General features: G+C 42.2%; 1 protein-coding gene across 2 annotated transcripts in view; it reads right to left on the minus strand.

Annotated features, from left to right (window-relative positions):
* Positions 1–14024, minus strand: part of adgrl1a (adhesion G protein-coupled receptor L1a) — an 89034-nt gene that overhangs the window by 47479 nt on the left and 27531 nt on the right. For both annotated transcript variants that reach the window (XM_044050093.1, XM_044050092.1), the window contains exon 2: positions 2685–2867. In XM_044050093.1, the coding sequence (XP_043906028.1) occupies positions 2685–2754 (70 nt within the window). In that variant the 5' untranslated portion in view covers positions 2755–2867. The remainder of the gene's footprint in view (positions 1–2684; positions 2868–14024) is intronic.

The following is a 14024-nucleotide window of genomic DNA, read 5'->3' on the forward strand; positions in this document are numbered from 1 at the left end:
GAACGTCAGTCTGTCAGTTCACCTGCTGGGACGGGCACGAAGTTTTGGCATATACTGCGTATAATGAATATGACTTTATTGGTCTAGGTTTGTGAGAAGTTTCCATTCATTCAGGATATATGGAGTGTTTGTTTTACACAGCCTGTGCATATTAAAGTGAAATTAATAATAGTAATTTAAAAAGATGAATATTCACCGTGTGAGTTTTGTCGGGCTGAGCAGGCGTGTCTACAAAGCTCATGCTGGTTAGGAACATTTGCTTTTAAGAGCTGATTCCAGATCAGAGTAAATGTGCAAGCTTTAGGGCTAAATATTAGCATGTGCAGCCAAGAGTGGCGTGAGGTTAAAGCACAGCAGCTTAGTCAGGACACTGAGGAAGGGCTGGGGTACACATTAGACTGTGAAACCATGTGTGATGATCCTGCAGGTTTCAAAATGAGCTCCGATTACCCCGAGAGTGATTCCGGTAGCTCTCGTCACATCAAAACTATGCTCTTCTCCTAAAATTATACCTTCCTGTTTCCCTCCCTCTTTCTTTCCTGCTCCCCCAGTCACACTAGAGAGAGAGAGGGAACATTACAGCCGAAAATATCACTGCGAGAATTATTATGCAACAAAACGGTTTTGGTGAGCACTTATCAATATGTCTGCGGATGTGATTTCATTAAAAAATAAGAGAGGAACATTCCAACTTTAAAACAAACGGTGTGCCTGTGCGCATACAGATAACCGTCAATTGATTATTAATGCATTATTAAGACTACGCAAGTCCCAGGTCACATGGATACGCTCATTTTAATACAATCATGCACACACACACACACACACAGCGAGAGAGAGCACAAAGCAATGCAATGCCAGGGGCCAAAGGTGTCTGATGGAACAGAACGTACACTACACACAACCAATGTTACAAAAGCAGGCAAACTGAAATGGAAAAAAAACACACAACTACACTCAAATTAAAACCACATCTGGACAGTCAGAGCTTACACATGTGGGGAGTGATAAGAGCCAATGCCTCAGCTTCTTTGACTCCTCCCGCTTCATCACTAGCCCCACCCTGTGGCAACATTGACTCTCCCTGATGCTCCTCCTCCTCCTCATCCAAGCTGTCCATCACCCAGCGGCTGGTTGGCACAGAGCTGACCGAGAGCATACAACAGATGGTGCGATGCTGTTCGTGTGGCAGGCCACAAGCAGGACGGACACCCAACAGTGTCTCTATTCCATCCTCAATCCTCTGACTGCTGCTTCCCTTCTGAAGTGTGTGCCTTTAGTTTCTGCGGCACCAAACGTCTTGGACAAATCAAGACACAATTTCCTGCACCTGCTAATCTACATGAGGGGGCTGACATCAACCAAGAATATTATTTATATTGCCATACAACAATGCAATTTGTAAACTTGGCTAATTTAATTTATTGAATTTATTCTAACCACAGGGATCTCAATTGTCATAATGTCATTTCAAACTACACTTGCAGTTAAATGGCTTCTCAACAGCAAGCCAGTATGCATCACTTCTATCCAACCAGGTCACCTGCTGTCGATCATACAATAGCTGAATAATAGCACACAAAACGAAACCCAACATCTTTACACTGGCTTCCAGTCAGTTATTGAATAGCCTGAAGTTCTGCTGCTAGACTACAAATCAAGTCCAAAATATATGAATGATATATTAAAATAATATACACCTCACAGGGCTAAGAGATCTACTGACTCAGGTCAGATAGTTGAGCCCAGAGTTCAAACCAAATATGGTGAAACAGCATTTAGTCGTTCTGCTGCACACAAGCGGAACAGGTTCAAACACTTACTTTCTCATATGCTTATGATTTCTAGACTATACACACTATTATTATGATAATAATAACAACAACAATAAGAATAATAATAACAATAATGTAATGATAATAACAATAATAATAATAATTATTATTATTATATTATTATAATAACACTAATATAATAACCATATTATTATTATTATTATTATTATCATATTATTAATTATTGTTTTATCGTCTTTAATGATCCATTATTGTTTTATTTCCCTCTTTTTATTATTCTGTATTTCAAATTGTGAATTTTAATGTTCCCAAATTTTAAATGTTATTTGTGTTATTGTGTATTTCTCTTGTGTATGAAATGTGCTATACAAATAAAACTGCCTTGTCTTATGGTACATGGCACATTCAAGGAGGTCACACATATGGCACCATTACATGCACGGATTCCCTCCTGTACTCTTTCTACGCTCCAAATCACATCAAGATGACAAGACATTTTTATTGACATTCACACACACACACTCTCCACCGCACTCACACACTCTCCGACTCTTGTAGAGACAGTATGGTTAATCAAGTGCGGCGTTTCTAGCCTGGTCAGCAGGTCTATATACTTAGAACCTTCATCACATAGCTTACATATAAATATTACATGCTCATTTGCAATAACTTGGTCTGGACACATACAGTGCACAGTGAATACAGCAGGAGCTCCTGTGCAACATTAAAAGCTGCCTCAGAGCAGCAAACAATATTCTACACAGTGTATACACTGTTTTTATAAATAAACAGGGAAACATACAGATGCACAGTGAATGCAGGCAGACATCTGCAACGGCAGGTGATGATATTAAAAAATACTGCACAGCATTAATATTTATTACGTACCTTGCGAGGAAGGAGCTATGCTGCTGAAAGACACAGCACAGGTTAAGATGATCCAGACTGCAAGAGCCATGTTGGAGCCAGACCAGGGGGCAGGGTGAGCGGCAGTGCTGAAGTGTCGGCTGGGAGCAGGTACAGGTGAGTGAGGTGGCACTTCCTCAACTTACACCCTCCCTGAGGTTGATCCTGCAAGCAGAGGGGGATAGAAATAATGGGAAAGTGTTATTAATCTGCACAATTAAAAAAAAAAAAAAAAATGGAATAGGTCTATCTGTAAGGAGATATGTTGCTGTTTTGTTTGTTATTCTTTCCGCTCCAAGTATGACATTTGAATTAGAAAACGTTGAGGGATTTAGTCTGCATTTATTACAGGAAAGAGGACAGGTGAGGAGAGCTCCTCCTGTGGCCGTCAGGTAGAATGATCACACAAGGAGATCTGAGGCCATTTTGTGCAGGATGGCAAGGCAACAGCTGCTGCCACTACCAGCTCATCACTCCACACGGTTTGAATGCTTGATTAAATCAGACATGCTACATATGTTTCGGGGATGCGCACAGAGTAATAGCAAACATGTGAAAACTACACACTGTATACTTGGTGTGTGCATGCATGTATGCATGTTTGCTCACGGGCTCGCATACAGAACAGTACGGTGAAAATAGTAAACAGTCAGTTCAGCAGTGCCGCAGGGCGACCACTTCTCATTTGTGTAATGAAATAAATCACTTAGTGGAACTTTAGCTCTGAATTTTTTTGACAGTGAAGCCTGCTCTGCCCCTCCAGGGACAGACAGACAGAAAACAATAGAGATGGCATTGTTAGTGTTACTGAAGATAGGATTGTGTCTTTATGTGTGCGTGTGAGTGTGTGTTGCATTTGTGGAACGATGGAATATTGAGAGGATTTCTTTTAGCCTCTTTATCTGATTAATCCTACAAACCTTTTGTGGACATTAAAGAAGGGCATAATATCATAGACAAACCGTATTTGTACTCTACATCCCTCCCTTTCTCTCTTTCTCTCTCCCACACGCACGCACACACATACAAGGCCTGTGTTTGGATGCTAGGAAGCTCAGGGATGTCAGATCAGATGTTATGCTGATTTACAAAAAAAGGAATTTGAAACTGCATGAGACCAATAAAAATATACATTTAACAACGTTGGATTAATGATTTTCCCATACTGCTGTAGCAGAATATGTGTTTGTAATGTGATGTGTTTTTTTGTTTTTGTTTTAAAAATCAAAAGATGGTGTGAATCATTTATTCATTAGATGTTAGTGTTGTATTTTTACTCATGAACACACAGCTCTCTCCTCCCGGCAGCCAAGATGGCAGGAACTGAGTAACTGGGTAGCTTTACTCCCCTCTCATAATCAACACTGATTTGGCTTTCCATCCACCTCTCAGCCCCTCCTTCTTTCTGACCTTTTCTGATATTTATCCTCCTCCCCTGTGGCAACGCCCGGCTTGCTGCCATGACCTGCCTGGGTGTCTCTGTGTGGTTTAGTATGTTGGATGACGTAGCGTACAAGCAAGGCACAAGACTGAGAGGAAAAGGGGAGGGCAAATGGCAAAAGAGGAAAAGGGGAAAGAAAACAAAAAGCTAAGAACCAGTTCCACCTCAGGTGATCAAATGCTTATTTCTACACACACACACACACACACACACACAACCTTCACACCAACACAATCATGTGCCTTAATGTGATGTGTGTGTTTGTTACCACCCTCTATTAGAAGTAGCTGAGAGATATGACACGCTCAGGCCAGGAGAAAGAGTAGAAAAGCATTAAACAAATAGCAACCGACATGTATTATGGTACAGTAGAAACTTTGGTGGCTCTGGTCTATCACACAGCCGTAGCCTCCACCCTCCATTCCACAATCTTGCTGTTCAAAACGTGATCCCCCTCCTGTGCAACGCCTTTGGTTTTTTTTTTTTTATCAACTTTTGTGGATTTAATAAGAAAAATCTGTCTTTCCTTTTGTTTCTTTTGACTCTGCCTCTGTGTGTACAGTTCAATAAATAGCTCTCCTGTGGAAAAGAAAGCAGGGGGCGAGAGGGCAGGTTTGGGATTGAAGGGGAGAGAAAGTGCAGGGTAGATAAATTGATTTTATTTTGTGACAAAAAGAAAGCTAACATTACAAGACACTCAATTTCAAGTCGGTGGGAACAGAAGGAATGAAGGAAGAATGGATGGAGGGAAGACAGAGTGAAGAAAAACGAAGAAATGAAAAGCGAATGAATGAACAAAAAGAGAGAGGAGACGCTTTGTGCACTCTGAGTAACTAATAAACAGAGAAGGAACAAAAGAAAATAACAAATGTTGTAAGGGAAGGATGGAGTTCTGTATTAAAAAAAAAAAAATGAGAGTGAGTGGAAGGGAACACTGCTGAAAAAAGCCAAGTGAGAAGATCAAGTAAATTGTAATAAAGCAGGAAATAACGGCGAAGGAGAATATATTTCTTTTGCTTGTGTTTATGCGTCAGTCTGCCTTTGGGTAGAGGAAGGTTAGTAGTCTTTGGAGGGTGTGAAATGGGTGTCTCCACCCTGCATGCTCTCCCTACTTGGAGGATGTTACATGCCTGAGGCCAGAGGCTGACTTTCTGCACTGATGCAATCCACCATTATTATCATCACTGTTTCACTTCTAATAGAGCTGAGCATTATATCCCAAATGAGACCAGAACCCACAAAATGAGAGACTGGACAGCAATTCCACTGCAGTGGTGGAAAGGTGAGAGCCGGTGTGAGGAAGGGTCCGCAACAGTCAGGTGCATCCAAACAAAGACAGACGTGGCTGTCTGAGCAGAGAGGTGGTGGCATTTTAACTACACAGCAGCTCCATCATCTTGTTTTGAGTGATACCCGCTGTTTCACCGGCTATTTATTTATAGCTTGCCTTGATCCAAAGGAAATAACCTCATTATCCACCTCTATTGGATCATTACAATAATCACCAAGATCATTAGGATCTGTTTGCATTAGCAGACATGCTCATCAAGAACATGGTGTCATAAGTCCTTTCTTAATAAGGGGTGCGGTGTGCTGCTTCAGGCCCGTGTATGTCTGTGACTATTTACATTAACGCCATCATGCAACTCATCTCTGTGCAGAATAAGAAGGCATTCGGGTGCATTATCCGACCAAAATCTAAAGTAGTGAGAGAGAGAAAAAAGTTTGTGTAGACAGTTTTTGCTGCGTAGTTAGACAAGCTGGTTCAACTGTCAGCTAGTATAGCTACAGGCTTTCTCTCACCTGTTTTCTCCCACCGAGGAATCTGATTTCAAGGTGAGAAACTATGATAAGTGTGAGTCAACTCAGTGTGTGAATTGAAGCAGTATGTGCGTTATTGACCAGTCAATAGGTAGAATGTGACAGACACACACCACTGTTGGGACAAACACTAAACCTTTACAAGTGCATTTCCTTTCAAAAATCTTGCCAAAACAAAAGTCTCACACAAACAAAGCGCTGTCACAACTGCTCAACGTCTTCATTAGCATTTCAACACATCTGAAGATAAAGTTTAAAGTTATTTGGTTACTCTTATTTGACAGTCATAAATTATGACGGTGAGTTTTTACATCTTAACATGGAGCGCACGCATTTCCCATGCTATTAGGATTGATGTTTACACGTCAGATGCTTCAACAACAAACAGTCGGTCCTGAAAGCAAAGCTCCCACTATGAGGGAAATGATTGGCACCATGCCACTGATGAGCATGTAAAACTGAAAGGCAATCAGGTCTTTTCGCGAGATCACACACTGATGAAAACTGCAGCTATAAATATTTGTAATCAAGTAAAAACTCAGTTCAAATACAAACAAATACATTGTTAACTCAGTTCTGTGGGGATTTGGTTTCACTCCGGTGTGAAATAGGCTTATTATTTCAAAGAAAAGCAACACTGGACTCAGTAAGGGCTAGCCATGTAGTATTGTTAAAGTCTGATGAGACTGCAGAGAATGATAAAGCCGTATGCTTTGCCTAAGGGCCTTTAAGTAATTCTCCCTCTGACTCATCGGTGCTGAAGCTTTGTCACACTCGATGCTCTTTTGTACTCTCTTGAGTTAGGCAAGAGGGAGCAATACAAGGAAGTGTAACAATAATTGAGGATGAGACAGAATTCATTAATTACTTCTTCACCTCCATAAAACTAATCACTCGCCAAAGTGAATATAATTGTGCTACTTTTCTTTCAAAAGGTAACAGACATACTTTGAAATATCATTACTATCACCATCTGCAATTGAGCTTTTTTTTTTTACCATCAAACCCGCCTTCAGGGATGCTTAGGTATAACAGCTGAATTAAACTTGATTATTTAAATGAACCAAAGTGATAATCTGGACACACTTCCACAAGCGAGTGTGGAAACAGCTCAAAATTGCTTGCTTCCGTCTGAAAGTGACACCAAGGGCAAGGCCTAGCACAACCGACACTGTTATTCATGAAGTTCAGCAACAACAACCAATGCCATTTTCTCTCTGAATGTCCCAAAACTTTACAGTAAAAAAAGAAACAAAAAAAAAACTCCACATTGTATAATCACTGCTCTGTATGCTCAACAGCTGCCAAAACAAGTTCAAGTCAATGTCACAGCAGAGAAAAAAAAATGATACCAGCTTGTATAAATCACTGCTGCCCTCCCACGCCCATTTATTGTTATCTTCCAGGTTGGCCTATCACTAATCTCCCTAATCCTTTTTGGTGAGATTATTGCAAGCAAAGTCGGCATAGTATTATTAGATATTATTCCTTCACAGAAACATGACTCGATTGCATATGCATTCATGCACAATGGCTTGCAAGGTCTCAGCCAAAGTGAAAACTAATAGCCAACTGTAATGTTAACACAAGAGCATTCATTCAGGATGGATAATGCTGTTAAGATAGCAGTGACTACACAAGCACATTCAGGTCAGATCATCCCAACACTTCTCCATTTACTGTGGTAGGTCATTTAAGGCTGGAGCTCTGGTGTGGTAGTATCTTGCTTGCTGCAGCAGCAGCACGGCTGTTTATATAATGACACCATTGTGCCGGCTGTGTGCAGATGGAACATCAGAGCTCTTGTAATGGCCTGTGTATTAGGGCCAATGTGTTTGATTACTGACTCAGGCAGAGTGGGGATAGGCTGTGTAGTCAACAGGGAATAAGGCTCCCTCCAAAATGGCAACCCAGGGAAAAAAAGGACCTATTTGAAGAAACAGAGGCAAAGAAAGAAGAGACAAAAAACAGGAGGAGGCTTTAATGGAAGTGTGCTTAAAGGGAATGCAAATGAGACAAGGGAATCTGCAGAGCTGCAGAACACAGTGGAGGGATATCAAACAGAGCAAGTGTGGCTGTCAAAGACGTACAGGCAAAGGGAAGCAGGAGCGGGAGAATGACCCTCTCACTTTATTTAATACACACTCTTGTACTGTTTCAGCTTCAGCATTCACCCTCAGCAGCAGCAGCAGCCCCCCATAAATCCCAACCCACACACCTCCTCATCCCTAGAGTCAACACTTTTGAAACAGTAGTCGTTCTCACAAAAAAAAACCTTAGTGCTTATAAATCAGTCAGTGAGAGCCAACTATTCTTGAGTGACAGGTGTACATGTTAATCAGAGTAAATGAGTATCTTAGGAGGGGTCATTGGTCACTGTGTGTGATAATCATGCTGCATCTGTGAATGAGTGAAACAGATTGTCTGCTAGTATCCAGCCCAGCAGTCAGTCTGTTCATCAGCAGTGACACCACGCAGCAGAGAGAGCATGCTCCCCGGCCTGGTCTTCAGTGTCTCCAGTGTGGCCTGTGATTTATTGTGGCGGTGGAGAACTTGTCACTGTTCATTATTACTGATGCAACAGGAGGCAACGCCACCACTCATCAATGCTTGCTCTGTGATGTCCGCCACAGCTGCCAGAGGAAGTGACCTCACTGCCCACCTGTCTTGTCACACAACCATTGGGTGCAGCTCGACTCTAATGGCTTCTAATATCTTACAGGGATCAGACCCTCTGCCCCTGTTTGACAGTCACCGAAAACATTAGCGATCGATCCCAAACTGTAATTTTGCAAATGTGTGAACTGTTTGAAAAAACACGGAGAACCCGAAAGTCGGAAATGAAAGTGTTTGAGCGCACTGTGACACGTAACTTTTTTTTCATTCTATCTCCCCGCTTCTGCCTCCCAGTCAAATTAGATGGGCTCTGTATCAGTCAACCTGCGCTGACAACTTTGTCAGCATGAGTTGCTTTTGCAAATCAATACGAGGAAATGAATAATTCACTGTGACCATTAAGTCTCAACAACAAGAGTGATAACTGTCGGCCCGGACTCAAATCTTATGAGCCACCGACAATGGATTATGATATAACATGATAATGTTATGAAATTGTACTCTCTCGTGAGTCTTGCTCCCTGACGCCCTTTGCATTGAGATGTCACATGGCTGTGACTGGCAAGCTGCCACCCTGAGTGCCTGTGCACCGCCGGGCTCGGCTAGATCCGTCTTCATTAAGGACAGAAGCGCCGTGTGTTGTGTGCGTTATTATCAGTGTCTATTAATCTGCGAGCTCCGGCAGTGCAACCCTGCCACACTTCTGTGCTACAGTGCACCACTTCCAAGCCTTTATTATGTACATACACTCTTTGGCTGCACACCACAAAAACAAACAATGTATATGTACACTTGATATAAACACAGTTCTTTTACACTCCTGCCTTCTCACGTGTCTCTCTAATATGAGGCATGGAACAAAATAAAACTATTTGCAGATGATGCATGCTCACTAGTAATTGGCCGTTATAGACAATCATTTTGTGTCGAAAAAGATTATTTAGTTGTTGCTACTTTTGGGAGTGACTCAAGGCAAACTGTATGGAATTATATTTAACCACAAAATCAAAACACACAAATATCTCGCTCCCGACAAGGTACTTACAATAATTGTAAATGTAATAACTGTAATAACTAAAATAAGTAAGTATCTAACGTTTGTCAGATTATATTTGAGATAATACAAACGAGTTCCAGACTCCAACATCCAGGTCCATTGCGCTGTCACTCCAAAGCTCAGTAGGCAATCCGCAGGCAGCCTGTTTGCTCAATTCATAAAGTGTTGCTTGCTTCGTTAAAACGTGATGTTTGGTAATATTGAAAGTGGCTCCGAGGCGGTAGTGTCGATGCACGGTAAGTTACACATGATCATGGCTTTAAGCATTAGCGCACGTTCGCCCAAATGCACACACTCCCACATGTTCACACAGAAGAGCCCATCGGGGCGCCACATGTGATGTTGACCTAGTTTAGATCTGTGACACAAAGTGGAGCAGGGATCCAGAACAAAAAAGGATAGTGACATTTAAAAATAGGATGACATTCTTTTCATCTCATTGCAGAGACCCATACAATGGAAGTAACCGTCTTTTGTGTCAGCGGCACCATCATCTAATTATTATGTCACATTCTCACCATGCCAGTTGCCACTGAGTGACCCATACTTTTTTACACAGGCGGCAGTTTGTATTCAGTGAAACTAGTCTGAATAGTGTGGACGATCTAACAGGCATATAACAGAACTAAGATTATGTGCTGTATTGTGATGTTTGAAAAGTTCAACAAATCAGACGTTTGTTGTTTTTTGGTTATTGAAAAGAAAAAAGAAAAAAATAATTTCTGAAGTGCACTGTCAAGTGTGCGGTCAAGGCACATCTGTGTAGCAGTAAAATATATAAATAATTCAATTATATTACAGACATGGTAGCTTGAGAAGCACTGTTTATAGGTGCAACCATGAATGCCCCCAAAAAAAGATTGCATTGCAAAGACTTCTACCATTTAATGTGAGTGCATTTTAATTCAACTTAAGATGCGAGTATCTGGACTTTTATCAACCGAGTATTCTCTAATCCTGACAGCTGGTCACTAGAGTGCTTAATTTACGGAGCTTTAGCTATTTTTACCACACTTACCACTTTAAAAGGTGCAGTTTCCTTGACCCTCAATACCTGTCTCCAGTAGCTTGGAGGATTGTGTTGTGCATTGTCAGAGTGTGCCCGTGTTCATGTAGGTGGGGCATAATATATACTCTTTTCTTTTCACATTATGTGTATATGTTTGTGTGTCTGGGTATAAATGATGAATCTAATTTGATAGTAGTGACCCCAATCTGCCAGCCAAAGTTATCCGACTTAAGGACGGGCAGTGGGCATTATGATATTCTGACACAGCAGGCCATGCTGACATGCCCCAATTCTAAAAGATGGCCATCACTCACTTACTGTATCTCATCCTCCCTCTGTCTGCTTTTGTCACATATGCACTGCCCTCATGTACAGCGCATGAAGGCACACACACATACATACATAACAGCACCGAAGCATAGCAACTCAGGAATAACTGTACTCAAATAGTTACACAAACAGATGCATGGACACAGGCTTAGCGGATGTTCATTAGTTATTTCTGTTCCTTAGCAGTAGCTGACAAAAACGCCACTATAGCAGACCACCATAGTTTAATTTGCCCCATCTGTTTCAGAATAAAAAAGGCGTTACACTCTTCATAATAAGACAAACAACACTGTAGAGCTGTTTGCAGCCACCTTTCCTTCTCTGTCTCCCTGTCACAAACACAGTGACCTTTCGAAACAAACCACTGACAGCACCAAGAGGAATTCTTCCATGTTGGTGGCCCAGAAAGGCAGGCCTCACTTGCTCTCACATGTCACGAACATGTGCATTAAAATACACGGCATGCTTGTTCATTTGGCAGCCACAGTAATTGATTCTCGTAAACAGGCCAGGCCGACCCCAGTCCTCATCATAGTGGGCATCTAGTCAACTTTTCGCAGAACAGATAATGTCATCGTGTTCTGGGTTTAGTCTGTATGAGGCCCCAGTGGAGAACACCTAGTCAGATGATATCAATGTCCCCAAAATACAGCGATAGTGCCTCATTTGGCCAGCTTCAGGAAGTGCATCTCATCATACAACACTGTAATGCTCAAGCATGTCTTCAATAAACCTGGCATAATAGTCCTTGATATAAATATTAATACTTGACATTTTAATCTGTAAAAGCTGCTTTATTTAAGCTGCATATGGGCTCAGTGAGTAGAATTGGTGTCCCATAGAGCATTTGCAGTGACATGGGTCCTTTGCTACATGTCTCCCCCCCCCTTTTCAAACTTGTCAAACCAATGAGACGAACAAGGCAAATTATCCTCGTCTGTGTCCTCAACTCCCCTGAATCCACCTAATTCTGCCCAGTTTTTAACGACACACACAAACACACAAGCGCATAAAGTCATAGTAGGAGGTCCCAGAGAGGAATGGGCAGCGGTGGTCTGATTATCAGAGTGTAACAGTGGGAGACACAGCTCAGAGCCCAGAGCTCAGGGCCTCAGTCAGTCAAGCTCTAAAACAGGTGCTGCTTTCCACTGCCTGCTTCTGTTAATTACCAACAGCACAGTACTGGAAATGCTTTGCCAGAAGCCACACCAGGTGAACACCCATTAGTGCATAGAGAGGATCCAGAGGGTCTGCGCCCCGTCGCACCCCACACACACACACACACACACACTTTTAAGAAAGTGTACACACATGCTCGCTCCAATGTATTCAACAAACACAAACACACACACTTATTATATATTCTTCTGTTGTTGCATGACATGCGCTGGTATAATCATTGCTCCTTGAGACATGGACAAACACAGACAAGCACCTTTAAACGCTCTGCCTGCACGAACACTTTCAACCCTTTGCTTTTTCGTTTTTTTCCCTCTATCTCTCCGTGTCTCCAGAGGCCTGGATACATCGGTTCATCGACACATTTCGCTCTGGTTGACGGTCTCCATGGAGCCTCCCGTTTCATGTGACCTTTCTCCCACTCTCTGTTGCAGGAGTCTCGGGCGTCTGGTCACTCTGAATCACTCCCTCCGTCTGCCTTTGTTCGGGTAAAAAGGTTCGGCAGAGAAAGGGAACGAAGCGCATAAAAGGGAGATGAATCAACAGACATCTCATGGCGCCTGCTTCTGCTATCCAAGTGAAGGATAGTACTGTTTGTACTCATCCACCTTATCACCCCTCCCCCCTCGCTATATCTCTCCTCAACCTCACGTCTATGGCCCTCCAAACCCCCACCACCACCAACACCACCCGTGTTTTGTACTCACATGCTCTCTCTGCAGTTCTCATCCTATTTTCACATCTCATCATCAGATCCCAGTTTGCATCATTCCCATAAATAATAGAAGAGTTTTTGACTGGGTGAAAATAAATAACTCTCAGCCAATCAGGGAGGGTCTTTCAGACACTGTGCTGGCTGCTTCCTGCCAATGAGAAATGATCTTTGGTGGATCAAATGAGATCAGAAGTGAGTTGGTGCTCTGATCCAGCGGAAAGTAAAAGTAAATTATTCAGGTGACATTCTTGCTGCAAATTCCTCCTAAACTAGCGCAGCCATTTTCTCTCTGTGGGGGAGGCTGGTGCATCGAAGGAAATACTGTTTTTTTATACACAGATACAGCCAAAAAATAAAGAATTAAAAGCAAACGGACATTCAATTCATTAATAAATTGAAACCGTTAAAGATCACTAAACACATGCAAATGGACTGATTCGCCGGATAAGCAAATGAATACATTATTTGTAGAAGGCATTTATATGATAATTGACCTGCTAATTAACTATACATACTATGCATTAAGTATACAATAATCTACAGCAATGAATACAGATAACAAGATAAGGATGACAATTAGCTGTCGTCAGTACTCCATAGTAGAATCTCTCTCTCCCATTAATCTGACATATGGCACTAACCCAAGTTACAAATTGAAGAAATCTCATTCTAATGTTCATGAAGCTGAGCAGAGCTTCTCTGAATATCCACATCAAAGAAGAAAGCTGTCTCTGCATCCACAGAGGATGGGTGTGTGTGTGTGTGTGTGTGTGTGTTGCTGCTGTAGCTGAAAGCTTGGTCGGTTTCTCTCGTTCTCCTTCTCTCTTCCTCTCTCCAGCTCTCTTTCACTGTCTCTCATCCCCTCAGTGTCTTGGCCCTCTGACCTGTGCAGGTCTCACGTTCCTGACTCCTCTCTCAGCTAGCAGCCGATCAATAGATGGATCTGACTTTACCCTGACTCAATAACCCCTCACGCACATCCTCTTCCTCTGAGGTGTGTGTGTGTGTGTGTGTGTGTGTGTGTGTTGTGTGTTTGCGTGTGCCAGTAGAGGAAGGTTGTGGGTCTACATGTGAAAGCTTGTGCTTGCAAGGCATCGTTTTGGGTTTTGGCAGAGCAGTGCATGTGTGTATGTGTGTGTGTGTGTGTGTCTGCC

The sequence above is a fragment of the Solea senegalensis genome, linkage group LG19 (genome assembly GCF_019176455.1).
Source record: "Solea senegalensis isolate Sse05_10M linkage group LG19, IFAPA_SoseM_1, whole genome shotgun sequence".
Taxonomy (NCBI): domain Eukaryota; kingdom Metazoa; phylum Chordata; class Actinopteri; order Pleuronectiformes; family Soleidae; genus Solea; species Solea senegalensis.